We start from the raw sequence: 14,837 nt of genomic DNA on the forward strand, positions 1-14,837 counted from the left end.
TGTGAGGTGAAATAGCCTTTATTATCCTGCTAGGATGGCAAATATCAATCAAAATGTATTTTATTTGAACAAATCCTTTTGAACAACTTGTCATGTTTAAACAACACCAGAAATATCAAACAAGATTAAACAAGATGGTCCCATCAGTGAAGTCTTAACTCCTATGAAGATTAAAGCAGTAAGGTCATTTACTTTGTATTAATGTAAAAGCTTAAATATATACAGTCAAAATTAAGTGCAAAATGAGCCACACCATTGCATGCATAAGGCAAAGCAACAAAAAAACGAATTAGATGGGAAATAGAGAAATAAATAACACAAAAACATGCAACACAGGTGACTGAACTTGAAAGAACGTTTAGATGAATTAAAGTGAGCTAGTTTCACAATGATTACTTGTCAGTGTACCATTTGATGGTGTTGGATGTCTTCCATCATTTTCGTCATTTTTTTCAGTCCTTAAATTCAGAAAAAAATGATCTTCTTATAGAAACATTTCCCGTCACAAGTGACCATGGCCATGAACTATGACCCAAAAATTAAAAAGGAAAACTTTAATAAAGTCTTTGAATGGGAGAAATCCAGAACGCTGAAAATGAACCAAAGGCAGAGAAAGTGACTCTTGGCTTCCAAAGTTCGGTGAGCACTTTCACCATTGTTTTAGAAAATGAAAAGAACCAGTAGAAGAACTGTTGTTGGACTTAAACAGTCAGCTTGCTGCTGGTTAATTTACCAACGTGCATGAGAAGACATCCTAGGCTGCCGAAGACAGCTCACCACCAATGTTGGCCATGGTGCTGTGAATCCAAAGGTCCCTGTCCTCCACTGTAGTGTCCACCAGGTAAACTGTCAACCTGCGGTCAACTATCTCACCTTTAACCTCCGACACACTCTCCACCTGGGCTACCAGTGCTCGACCCTCCACTTGGTTCCTGAATAGCATGGATGCCTCCTCTGACCACTGGTGCTCTGTCAAGCCTGCAGAACAAACTCGCTATTAGCAATCTGACTGAAAACCCAAGATGCTCCAACTTGTGTTACCAAGATGGGAATCGATTAATTGTAGTCTAATGGCTGATTTACTGACAATGAAAACATTTGTTAGTTGCAAGATTTCGGGAATATTCAAGGTGGAACTTTCCATGGGACTACAACAGAAATATATATTTTATTTACCTTTATTTTCAGATAGAATTTTAATCTTACAGCTAAAATGTAATTACTTATTCCTTAAACTAAACATAGATCATTTTAAATTGGAACTGTTTTACTCTGTTACATATAAAATAACACTGCTTTAATACATATTGCCCAGTAAAGCCACTAAGAGGATGATGATCTTACTCACCTGCAAGTTTTGCAGTAATGGCCTGAAAGGGCAGCTGTCGGAACTCCTGTATCAGAGGCCTGAGGAGAGTATTGCGGACTAACTCGTGTTTGCCGTAGTCCAACTCGAAGACTGAAACCAACCCGTTGGCCAGAATCCCCTTCACCTGAACACGGTGCCAGCTGGGTAGAAGCATGCATCAGCCATCAGACAATAGCAACCGCTGGTTTTTACATTTACAAAATGGCACAAAATAGAGAACTGATCTCCCGCAATATCTGAGATACACACAACCAGTACAAGGGCAGTATTCTAGATAATGCATGTTTGGGTTGGAGGTTAGAGAAAATATCACAAGCCATATAACAGTTTCCGTTACATTTATATCAACTCACAAAAAGCAACTAAAATATAATTAGACTATTTTATTGCCAAGCTCTTCCAGACATTTAAATGAAAAAATATTTAAGTGATTTTAATAATTTAAAAAATAATGAATTACTAAAAAAAAAAGAAAAAAGATAAAATGGGAATTTCAAAATAAAGGTGTCTCAAAGATGATATTTATCCGATTTGCTTTGATAATATTGGATCGTTGATCATAAAAATCAATATCTTGGTCCAGATTGATGTATCAACCGTAGAGCTTGTGTGGTTTAAATGTGAGATTTCTATCATGTTCTTGACTTAAGGTCTACAAAATGACAATTTGATAATGTTTCATGTCATCATAATCACATCTCAGACATCAGTTATTTACGCTTTAGCTGTGTATCAAGTGCAAACACATTAATCACCCACTTCTTGTCTAGTTTGGCGGCGTAGACCTCTCCTTTCTGGATGTGTGGGGCTGAGTTTGTCTTCTGCGTCTGGTTATAGTAGAGGATCATTTCCCCCATCAACACCACCAGCTTATGCAGGTCCTGCCATGCCTGCAGCACGAAGTAACCAGGGTGGCAGGCCACTGGCACAAACACATCCATATTCTGACCAGGCTGGAAGCAGAAGGGGAGGAAAACGCTGATTACCACTTGGCTTTGTTAAAAAAAATGTTGTAAACTGGCCAATGAAGGCATTCTGAGGTTCTTTCTATTTCTTATTTTAAATCCAGATACATGTCAAAGAGTAAATAGTATTCTGCCATGGTTGAATGAACTATGTGAGGGCATATTTGACCATAAACTGTAAAATGTTCTTTACATTTTTTGTGCATTATACAACTATAACTTTAATATCTGACACCAATCTAGTACAAAAAAAATAATTGCCAGTTTAGAATCTGGTGACAGTGGAGACCTGCAAATAAATACTGTATAAGCTGACATTTGATGATAACTGATTTTAGTAGCCTGAATTCAAACCATGATATCCAAATTTACACCTGTTTCTTTACATAAAGACTGAGTTTGTCACACCTGGGGGATCTCCAGTCGGGGAGGCATCGGAAGTGACTGCATCCCACTACTGGTGGTCGCATCTGGAGAAGATGAGTCCCCTGTTCCATGCAGAGGTTGGGTTGAGGCCTTGGCAATGGGAATTGGGACCAGGCTGCTCAGAGTCAGCTTCTCCACAAGAGAACTGATACCTGGGAATTTGGAAAATACAGATATATGCAAAACATACTCAAATTAAACCTGAGTCAGCACTTAACCCTATACTCAATGATCCTACATACAAATAAAAAACAACAAAAATGTCTCACTCTCTAATCACTTAACATAGTGGAACACATTTAAAAAGTTTGTTTGTTGTTCAAAGTTTGACCAGAATAGTCAATGTATACAAATGCTGTCAGACCCAGCATGGACTTTGAGTTTGATGTCTTGTGTAGTATTACCTATATCCCCACTGCCGTTGTTGTGTGTTGAGAGTTTCTGCCACAACTCTGACTGGGCCAGCTTATGGTTGATGCTCTTGTCCAGCTCCTGACTGTCAGCACCAATGAAGAGGTACATATAGACCAGTGAGTCCCCTTTGTGCTGGTCTAATTTCAAGATCTAAAATGAAAAAACAAAACAAGACACAAATGTCCAAAATTAGACAGAACTTCAGTTGACCGTGACTTTATACCATACACTTCTTGTGCTTCAAGCACTGGACTGAGACTGGTGACTGTGGAGCCCATTGGAGTACACCGACTAATGTCATGATGGTGAAACAAATTTGAGACTATGTGTGCTTTATGCCATGGCATATTATCCTCCATTAAATTAGAAGATAAGCAGACTGAGGGCATAAAGGGATCCACCTAGACGGCAACAAAGTCTGTAGCATTTAGCAATAAAATATGTTCAATCGATCTAATGTGGTCAGTCACATTTCTTCTCCACTCTCATGCTTGGTCTGAACAAAAACTGAACCTCCAGATTATATCTGCATGCTGTCAGATGATTGCCTGGAATTTGCAACAACAAGCAGGAGTACAAATGTACCTTATAAAGTGTAGTTTCCTGTCATATTTATTGAATGTTTGTCTTGCAGTAGCAATTATTGTGGGAAATACAGGACAAATATGAGCAAAGTTGAACTCAGATATGTGTTAAATGTTATGCTACCTTCATTTTACAGTCTTCAGATCCCAGGAGAGCCTCCTTCATCCATAGAACGGCCTCTGGGCTCCAGTCTCCCTCTGGAACTGTGATGTCAGCAAGGCGGCATTTGACAGCCTGAAAAAAACAACAACTATTCATTTTACATGTGTTACAAAAACCTACATCAGATAACAACTTTTAGACAGATTTACATTAGCAAATGGTTAGAAAATTCTAACTAACCAGTGGTGGGATGATGATGAAGTTTTTGAGGAAAAGAGGGGGGATCTCTCTCAGATCAGTGACCTCTACAGTAGCTGGGACTCCCAAGTCAATGAAGAGGATCTCAATCACTCTGTTGCCGTACATGTTTATGACCTAAAAACAAGAGAAACAACATGTGAGTGAGTGCCAGTTAAGCTTTTGAATGAAACACATTTTAATGATTCTGTCCTTACTTCTGCTCTGGACCACATTCCTTTGTAGCGAGCTAGACACAGTTTGCCACTGAAGGGTCTGGACACCAGAGACTCAGATGTCATCTAATAGAAAGAATTGCAAAGATTATTATGATGACCATATGACTGATCAGCAGCCACCTAAAGACAGATGGATATGGAATCAAGAGAGTTCTAAAGATGAGTGGCAACAGTGTTGAGTTTGTGATTTCGTGTTTATTTACTCCGACTTCTAATATTTCATCACATCATATCTCAATGACTGTAAACCTTTTTTCCGCACCTTCAACCAGCACTACTGCAGCTCTTACACAAGGTGTACATCCTATCTTACATGTTTTTATAAAGCACTTTGGGCTTGGAAAATTGATATTCAGTCTTTATTGTTTGAAATACTGTTTGTAGAGGTCATCTGCAGAGGCTGTTTGTTATGTTTTTTTATTTCCAATTGTATGCTTGTATTATGGGTTTTACGTTTTACTTAAAAGCCTAACAAGGGCCATGGTCTAAAAATAAGCTGCAGCTACCTGGACTATATACATTGCATTGGTTGCATTTTATTGAAAATGTTGCAATACCCACACGTAAAGTCCCTTTACCCACACGTATTTATTATTAAAATATAATTTTTCAATGTTTTATATAAACCTGTACATTATCTTGAGATGAAACAGCCTCTCTCTGTGTCAACAGCCCACAACACTATTGTGCTGAGGCAGATGAAGGTCTTGTTAACCTGGGAGATGAAGAACGTCTCAGTTTCTTCCAGTAACTTGCTTAGTCTTGCGGTTCCTCTGCAGGGCAGCTGGCAGTAGATGATACCATCTGCACACACGTTGGTGACACACACATCCGGATAGGTAGCATTTACCTACAGGCAACAGAAAGATTAATGATAAAGGATACAGGACGGTCAATATAACCTAACAATCATGACTGACCAGCTGCTGGTTTTAATTCCTAAATGACAGCCCTATAAATCCCATAACACAGGCAAAACAGTGCAACAGCACCACTCACTGGTAGAGCTGAGCTGTCCTGTATGAGACATTTAAAAATGAGAGATTGACCCTTGACACATTCATACGTTTGTTAAATACATGCAAAAACGCTATTCTAAGAGAGTGCTCTCGTTAATCTTATCCATCACACTAGAAACCATCCTTACAGTCAGAGGGTTGCTCATGGTCATGTCCTGGAGAGCTTTCAGGCAGGTGGAGTTGATGTTGATGTCTTCATCCTGCGAAGTGTCATACAGCACTGCCACAGGCGTCTCATTCTGTTGACATGGCTCTAATGTCTCCATCAGCAGAATCTTTCCCACTGCCATCTTGTCCAAAGAAGAGAGCACCAGAGGATGGGAGCTGAATGCCTCTAGACCTGGAAGAAAGAAAATAAAGAGGGATGGGTATTAGAGAGAGGAAGGACAGAGAAGAAGTCTTATTAGTGACCCCTGACTTATGTTGTACATCCATTGGCCAGTGTAAATGTTTAATCGATTTGTATGCGTTTTATCTACATCAGTCACATTAAAAAAAAACAGTTCCCAAGTCATTTCCTTATCCATTATTTACCTGCGAGTCTAACAGTGATAGCCTGGAAGGGCAGAGAGAGGAAGTTCTGGTGCAGCTTCAGCAGATTAGTCCCACTGGTTTCCACAGAGAAGCCATAGTCCACATAGTAAACCTGGCAAACAGAGAGACAGGCTGACAAAAGCTCTATTGCTGCAGACTAACTCAGTAGCTAATGATTGCCAAGCTTAAAATACCCATGTGTCCTATGTCAGGAGCTTAAACACTACATTTCTAAAGCAAGTACATCACAAAGTGCTAAAAAAGTATTAAACCCCTGATAATTTCCCGGGATTGTTTTAGTAAAACAGCTTGACAGCTAACTGAAGACAACAGCAAAAATGACCTACCTTGACCTTGTCAGGGGCCAAAACCTCCATGACTTGAGCTCTTGCCAGCTCCTCTCCATCCTCTCCTCTGACTGCCACCAGCTGACCAGCGACAGGTTTAGACAGAGTGTGGTTGGTGGAGCTGTGGTTGTACAAAGCACTCATGGCCTCCTCCATAGCCTCCTGGGCATTGGAGTAGTTCTGACCCACATACCTGAACAGAAAAAGGAACTTTCTTTCAGTCTGTACAAGGTAGTCTTCATAGACTGTAACCTCGATTAACAAAGCAACAAAGGAAACAGGGGTGGTTGCTGATATTATATTTTTATGCATCATCTTTAAACAGCACATCCCAGTGAGCCTGTTAGTGTTGCTAGTTGTGTAGAAATACTAAGGGACAGAAGGAGATGTCGCGAACATGATTAATGTAATTATTAGCTCGAAAATATACAAAATTATAAAGTGTAATGATATATTTTAGCACAATGCTGACATAATGGATTAAGGTGTGCTGCATTTCTATTATATCACACAGTGTGTGTACTACAGTACCTGGTGTTGCAGGTCAGAAAGATCAAAAATATGTTTTCTAAAAAATAGTGTCCTGATTCCCTTAAATTCGAGGAGCCAGCATAGTTTGAGAAACAGATCAAGGAAAAACTAGCAGGTGTTACAGAAGCTCACAAAAAAAAAAAAAGAGAGTTAAGACTTTTCAGCTGGCGTTTTTAGCTTCAGAACGATATACTCTTGTCTGCAAGAATAATGTGTGTCTTACCTTACAGTGACAGCATTGCTGCTCTTGGCTTCAGTAATCAACACAGAGGGGTACTGCTCAGAGGGAAGAACCAGACATGGAGGAACTACAGGACCAGAAACCTCCAGACCAGAGGGAAGGGGATGGCCTCTGCTCGGCTGGCTTTCTTGCCCGTTTGTGGCTTCCATGTCTGCTCTGCTGGAGTAATACAGGATGGCCTGACCAAAGCAAGTGATATCAACGACAAACACATCAATAGATGCAATTTTTTTAAGACAAAGAGGTAAGCAGGAAGGATACTGCATGAATTGTAAGGAATTCAAAGTGTCAGTAGACACAATAAGCATTAAGACTTTACACCAATAAAGAAATTACTTCATATGTACATTGTGTTAAGTGTGTTAAGGTATGTGTCATGTCATCCACTTGCCTTATTCTTGTCATTGGGGATCGGGTACTCAACATTGCATATATCCAGCAAAAGAGACAAGTTGTCCAGAACATGTTCAGGGAACGGGGTCTTGTATGTGTCCATAAAGAGTTTTGGCACAGCATGGGCCCACAGACCTTGACTGTACATGGACAGAAGCTCCTTTATTCTCTGTCGCACCTCAACTGGCACAACAGCAGCAGAAAGTTTTGAGGGAGGACAAGGGGCAGGAGCAGAGCCAGGGGAGAAGGCGATCTTTAAAAGGGGTAAAATTTCAGGGCCAGGTTGGAGGGAGCAGGGTGATGGAGGAGCATTGGTTGGTGCAGGGCAAGTGAAGGTAGGGGTTAAGGGGGGAGTGTTTTGGTTGTGGCGGAGGGTGGTTGCAGACAAGTTGTGATTTTCTTTACATCCACCATTGGCATTAACTGCAAGATTAACATAGGGGGGCAGCTGTGGAGCAAGAGCTGGGTTGCGGGCAGGGCTGCGCAATGTGACTGAAGACAGCTTGCCTGAATAGGGAGCAACAGGTTGTGGAGGGAAAATGAAGGTGGGTTTAGCCAAGGGGCTTTTGGAGGAAACTCTAGGTTTAGGTACAGGGGGAGGACACACTGGAGTGTTAGGCTGCTCGGGTGTTGAGGGACGTGAAGAAAGTGGTGTGGTGGCGGTTGAACTGGTGGGTGATGTTGTAGACGTGTTGGTGTTGCCACTTCGAGGGACAATACAAGGCTTAGGAGGTAGAGGAGGGTAGATTAGGCGGTCAGCTCGGTTGGTGCTGGAAGGTTGCTCCAACTGCAAAGGTTAGACAAGCAGAGGTTTTAACTTAGAAATTCCTGTTGAACTATATATATGGAACCTCAAAGTCCACTTGGAAAACATTTTTAATTTAAATCTAAAACCTACTTTTATCAACTACATGAGAAAGTCTATACAGGCCTTTAAACATTTAACTCTGAAGGATTGACTAAACCTGCTTTGTTTGTTTGGTATACTTATTAATTGTACAAATAAAAGTTACTGACTCACCATAGCAATGTGTGTCCACTTTTCCATATCTATGAGCACCTGAGGGTGGAGCTTCTGACTGAACATGTCACCGTAGACCCCTGACAGTTTCGACAGCCATAATCCACTGCAGTACTTCTTCAGGAGCTGAGTTATTCTGCTCTGCTCCAGCTCCATGTCATACACACCAGACTGCAGTGGGAGATTTCAAGTGATTAATAAAGTTTTTTTTTAGCTTTTTCTGAGTGAGTTTTTTTCCCCAAAGAAAATAAAAAACAGAAATCAACATAGTCCAAAATCAACTTATTAGGAGTTGATGGAAAACAACTGCTGTGACATCAGTGATTGGGGTGAGGCATGGGTCAGACATCCATAAACACAGAATTCTCAAAAATTAAAACTTATTTCCATTTTTTCCCCAAAAAAATATTTTTAAAATATATTTAAAAAACAATACACATATTATTTTAACAACCTAAATATAAAATAGGCAAGTACAGCCTGCTTCTTCCTTTAAATACAGAGCAGTAGGGCCATGCTATTCAATTAGGATTTACCCTTTGATCTCGTCTGAACCATTTGCATAAGCAATTTTGTGAGGGATGTAATTAGGACAACACAAAATGCAATGCACTGCAACTCTTATGCAGGCTGTCATCTTATTTTGGCTAAAAATGAGACACAGTGAGCAAAGAGAAAGTTAATTCTGTACCTGCGATAGGCCGGGTCTGGAGACTTGCTCAGGAGGCTTCTCTGTGAAATATTGTACAAATGAAGAAGGAACGGTTAACAAGAGCTGATACCTGTAAATATAATGCAGCACATTGATTATGCAGGTTGTTGGTTAATCTGTATAACATAAACTGATTTCTGTTTTGGCGGTGTTATCCAATGTTGATATTATGGATTCATATGCAGTTACTCTCGCAGGGAAAGGCAAAGGTCTTAAATGTATCTTTAAATCCCCAAAAATAAACCTCTTCTGACAGTGATGGGACAGTATGATCAGCTGGACCATTACGAATCATTATCAATCACTTGATATTAGCTATAGAAGGCACAATTTCAGATAATTTGTTTATTTTGACCCTGTGTGATCCACCACTTGTATAAATTTTTTTTTTGAAAAAACCAGTACTAAGATGTTGGCAAAGTGGTCAAACAGAGGTGTTAGCACTCTGTGTTGCCAGATTCACAATAGAGAGAGTTGTCTTGGAATCAGGGGCAGATATCTTTTGTATGGAAATGCATCAAAAAACACAAAACAAAAATTGGGTCAAACATTGAATATGACATTTAGAATACATTGTAATAATTTGACCATTGACCAAAAATATCAGCTTGTTCTTCAAATAACTAACTAAATAACTAATAACTAAAGCATTACCGCATTTCCACCATTAAAACCGGGGGCGCTGTTGCGTTATTCTACTATTAAAGCCGGGAAAACGGATACGTCGTTTTGTAGTATTTGTAGTTTTTTCCACCTATTTTCGGTCTCTTGGCCAATGAAATGCATCAGAATACATGTGGGAGTGTCGCAATGCAACATTGGACTTTTCCAGAACTTTGAAATCATGGTGGAAGACGACTGTAGCAGAGGGAGCTCAGATATAACAGGTATAAGCTCTCAAATACTTTTTGAATTTAATTTCTATCTGCTACTGAGGCTGAAAAATCAATTATTTAGTAGGCGTTGACACTTCTGTTGAATTTCCAGAAAAACTTCAGGTTTAAGGGGGTAATTTTAAAATCAGCCATAGGTTTTACAGGTATTTTTCCAAGCGATTTAGGCCTAAATGGGATAAAGTAATTATTGGAAACTGGATTTTATTCAAAAGGAATCAGTTGAATGCTGTAAAACTGATAAGGATACAGTTCAAGAAGGCCCCACATACCTTTAGGCTTCTCATGGTTTGCCAATGTCTTCTCTTTCCTGTTGGAAATATAGCAGTCTCTTTAGCACAATGTACTGTAATGCAACACATATGTCTTGCTGTGGTTCTTGATACATTAATAATCTAAGAAAGTTTTGTTTAGTGGCCCATTTTTTCCGCCAAAAAGTTTTGTTAGCATACAGAGTATTCTAATTTGGATTTATACATTGAAAATGTATAATTGTCTGCAATAATTACTGCATATAAAAGAACCAGGTTCAGCTAGATAAGGTTTGTCCACATGTGTATGTTCACCTGGCGGGCATTAAACACTGTTTTACAGCTGGTCGAGGAGCCGGTTGAGGAGTAGATGGTTGTCTGTGTTGGACAGGGGTGACAGAGCTGAACCTCTGGTACATCTGCCTGATGTTAGGGGAGAACACGAGAAAATGTGTTTATTTCTTGTGAAATTCACATAAAATGATGCACAGACTGAAGAATAAATTTGATTACATACCTTAAAGCATGAATGACCAATTATAGATAGCAAACACCACTTGGGTTCCACAAACTGACATCAATTAAATAGGGCTGCTGTGTGTTTGCTGGGCCATTATTTCTATCGACAATGTTGCAAATGATGGCTCAACATTTCTTGATGAAAAGTGTTATTTACCTGTAGTCTCCTGCGGCACTGAAGCCTCTGTACCCACCGTGGGACTGAGGGCGGTTTACTGGCCAGTTAGAGGTACCGCCAGCTGAGGGTTGCCGGAGAGAGGACCTTGGCCTCACTGAATGCATGGAATGAGTGATAACAGGATATGGTAAATTTAAAAAAAAGAAGGAATACATCCTTTGTCTTTATAAACAAAAAATATTTCCCTGATTTAAGAAGCATGTGTCTCCTACCGTTGAGCATGTATGGGTTGGAAGGTTTGAATCTCATTTTGCAGTTAACAAATTGGGAGCGACCAGATTTCTTGGAGTTTTTCTGCTTGGCCACCAGCTCGGCAATGTGGGCTGTCTCCTGAGACACTGCAGCAAAGCATTTCACCTACAAGGCAAATTAACTGGATTGTTATAAATTCATGAAGTGCTATTAAAAAGTCAGCACACTGCATAGAAATTTGGCAAAAGTTGATAAACAGCCTTTAACAGAGAGCTTCATTTATGTGCTGGTGCTAACTGACAGTAGAGAAATAAATTAACAACCCAAACCTGGGTAAATAAATAAAATAGCCCTCACCTCACCCATGCGGTACTCCAGACGGACTACAGAAGGGATGCTCGCAAGGTAGTCCTCCAGTTTTGAGTAACCCAGCTTCTTCAGCGGGATGCTCTCTCCGCACAGTGACCTGTAGTCTGACTGGAGGGTGCTTATAGACACGCCAGTCTTGCTGGACATAAGGACAGACCGCAACATTTTTTTGATGGACTCGCTGTCTGCCATCCTGGTAGCTTCACACTAAAAAGAAACGGGTGAAAAAAAAAAGACAACAAACATTATGTAGGTACAAAATATCTGTCTCCCCATTCATTGTGTCTGGAGCAGCTTCAGACTGAGATTATCTCATGTTCACAAAAACTGATTGAACTTTCCTAAGCCGTAGAAAAAACATGTTCTCCTTTAAAGTAATATTGAATCATAGGCTCCAACTTACTCCAAAAATGTTTCCAGAGATTAAACCAAGCTCGATTTAATGCTGGTCGCGCCTGGTCTACAACCAGCCAAAAAGGTCACATGTCACTCCGCTTCTCATTGAGCTCCACTGGCTACCTGTTGCAGCCCGCATCTAATTCAAATCTCTAATGCTGGCCTACAAAGTTGTCTCCGGTACGGCTCCTACCTACCTGAACGCCCTGATTCAGACATATGCTACCTCACGACCGTTGCGCTCTTCCAATGAACGGCGCCTGGCTCTGCCCCCCGTTGGTCCAAGACAATCCAGACTCTTTGCACTTCTTGTTCCCCGCTGGTGGAACACACTGCCAGTTCCTACCAGAGCAGGGGCGTCCCTCTCTACCTTTAAAAAACTCCTGAAGACCCATCTCTTCAGAGAGCATCTTCTCTCCTAGACCACACGATAGTTCTACTCCTAAAAGAATTGTCACTAGCACTTATTGATGCACTAATAGCTCTTATTGCACTATACCTTGATTGTTTGCTTTTACTCTTTCTGTAAGTCGCTTTGGATAAAAGCGTCTGCTAAATGACTAAATGTAAATGTAAATGTACTCAGGCTGTTTCTAAGTAATATTTATCTAACAGAACCACTTATCTTATATGAAAATACACAAGTAAATTGCAGATTCACTGATGTCCTTCTATTACACTTTACTTGGAAATATCAACTAATTAAGCCAATGAACTGGTTTAGTGAATATTACTTGGAACGAATGATTCAATTTACAAAGAAAACTGAGGACGCATAATGACAAACACTCACTAAGTAATGCACTACATGAAAAACTGCTATTTTAAAGTAAAAGCACTGAATTCGTTTTTCTTTGTAGAATTTATATAGATGATTGGCCAAAAAAATAGTTTTCTTGTTTAACACCAATATATATAGCAAGAGCAAACATTTAAGGACAATTTGCGCAACTTACAATAACAAAGAGTTCCTCTTTAAGCACAACCAGCGGTCAGCGTCGAAACGAGTTCCAAGACATTAAACGTACTGATCCAGCTCGTTAACACATAAGATTTTAGGTTCTCAGGCAACAAACACATGCATTTACTAGGCAGCAACGTTAATAATGCAAGACTGGGTTTGTCTACAACCACAAGGCGTTAATTTTTTCCAGGTACTAACAAGTAGGCCCTATCGCAGTGAAGCATGAAACGCTGAAGATCGAATATCAGACTCTTTAGCCGGTGAGGTCCGACAGCGGCTGTTGGCAATGTGGGCGCTAGCTAACGGCTAACTGCTAATTGTTTCTTTTCAGTTAGCGGTAAATAAAGTTTGATATTTTGACCCGTTAAGTACTCAAACCTTTACAGACCAGCCAGGGCAAATTTCCACTGTACACAAGCTGAAGTTTAATGACTGACAAAGAGTTTTTACATTACCTGCAGCGTTAATTTTAACAATCCAAAATGAGCCAAACTGCCGAGATGTGTTCCGTGTCGCCGCGTTCAAAATCATCATCAGTCTCACAAATTCACGCCCACAAGTTCAAAGGTCACTGCCGGTTCGTCCGTCATTTTAGTCTAACTTTATCATGATTCTATTATGCTTAACAAATACAGCGCTCACAGTAATCTGATCTGTCTTTAACTTGCTGAATACATTATTTTTTTATGTGATCAACAAGTCAGTCTTGAAGAAAACGGTCGTTGGATAATTCGTTTAGCTGCGAAAGTGTGCTGCTTTTAAGTACTGTCGGAAATCTTACAATTCAAAGGTAGGCGGACCATACTTATCGTCACACTGTTAAAATAATCGCCTATGTCATTATTTGTCAAATTATTTTTTTTTTTTTGCCTAAATCATCTCCTCATGACGCCGGCCACCTATGGTAAAATCGCCTACATCCTCAGTTGATCAGATCATGTGATTTTACCCCTTTAAGATCATCACTTCTTTGACTATTTGCCACATTCATAGGCATCAGATAAGAACTCTGCAAAGAAGAGCTAGAGGGAGATTGTTTAGTTATCAGTAAGGTTACCAGTGTTTTATTGTTGACACTAATATTGGTAACACTTTACTCAAAGGTGTCTACATAAGAGTGACATGAGCGTGTCATAAACATGACATGTGTCATGAACATTAATGACACTTTGAAGTAACATTAATGCTCATGATACTTGTCATGTCATGTTTCTGACAGGCTTGTATGACTCATATGAAGACACCTTCAAAATAAAGTGTTACCATATCTTGCTTAAGTCACAAAGGCATGTTCAAAAAATAGCCTAAGTCATTTATTTCTCTTAAGTTACATAATTTACACACAGTGTTATCACTATGCTAATAGCCATCCTTTGTTACATCCTTTTTGAGTGAAATGATCAATAAATGTCATATGTTACACTTTTGGTTTTTTATGTTTCCTGCAAAACTTGAAAAAATGAGTTAGGTGATTATTTTAAGGGTGACATTATAATAGCTACCTAAAGCACATTTTCAAACATGGATTAAAATAACCTCGGCTCTGTTTATGTGAGTCACACCGATACAGTTTAATTGTCTTGTTTTTATTTTCAACTAAAAGCATTGGTTTTGAGTAGCAACCACATATTTACGAATTAAAATACAAAGTAGAGAAAGGCTCATTTTCAGGACAGATGTATGATGAAGTGCCACCAAATGATTATTGACAATATACAACAGATATGCATAAATATGTATAACAGGCCTCACTTCACAAAAAAATCTAGACTGGCTGTGTGGTGTATAGCAGAAAATGGCTTGTTTTAGTGCACCACATCCATTTTTAGGAGAGATGCGTCATGATTATTTTGACTATGTACAAAGGTTTTTAGTTAAAACTTTATGTTATCATGCTGTAATTCTGCAGCAGATGCTTTGGGGTCTGATCATGGTATTAA

General features: G+C 39.6%; 1 protein-coding gene across 3 annotated transcripts; it reads right to left on the minus strand.

Annotated features, from left to right (window-relative positions):
* On the minus strand, window positions 1-13,633 carry LOC131974483 (tudor domain-containing protein 7A-like). Of its 3 annotated transcripts, none has more exons than XM_059336807.1 (22): window positions 13,353-13,633; window positions 11,526-11,744; window positions 11,189-11,333; window positions 10,956-11,070; window positions 10,595-10,702; window positions 10,301-10,338; window positions 9,115-9,155; window positions 8,424-8,594; window positions 7,401-8,189; window positions 6,992-7,188; window positions 6,238-6,430; window positions 5,891-6,002; window positions 5,485-5,696; window positions 5,053-5,187; window positions 4,317-4,400; window positions 4,102-4,236; window positions 3,883-3,993; window positions 3,165-3,324; window positions 2,743-2,912; window positions 2,129-2,322; window positions 1,349-1,509; window positions 1-978 (listed from the first exon to the last, which is right to left on the minus strand). In XM_059336807.1, exons 2-22 carry the CDS (start codon window positions 11,727-11,729, stop codon window positions 755-757), a joined length of 3,699 nt encoding a protein of 1,232 aa, XP_059192790.1. In that variant the 5' UTR covers window positions 11,730-11,744; window positions 13,353-13,633; the 3' UTR covers window positions 1-754. The 3 variants fall into 3 exon arrangements, with proteins under 3 accessions (XP_059192790.1, XP_059192798.1, XP_059192805.1); XM_059336815.1 differs by lacking the exon at window positions 13,353-13,633 and adding an exon at window positions 12,890-13,174; XM_059336822.1 differs by lacking the exon at window positions 13,353-13,633 and having other exon boundaries at window positions 11,531-11,667.
* Window positions 13,634-14,837: the final 1,204 nt, after the last annotated feature.

Source organism: Centropristis striata, chromosome 1, assembly GCF_030273125.1.
Source record: "Centropristis striata isolate RG_2023a ecotype Rhode Island chromosome 1, C.striata_1.0, whole genome shotgun sequence".
Taxonomy (NCBI): domain Eukaryota; kingdom Metazoa; phylum Chordata; class Actinopteri; order Perciformes; family Serranidae; genus Centropristis; species Centropristis striata.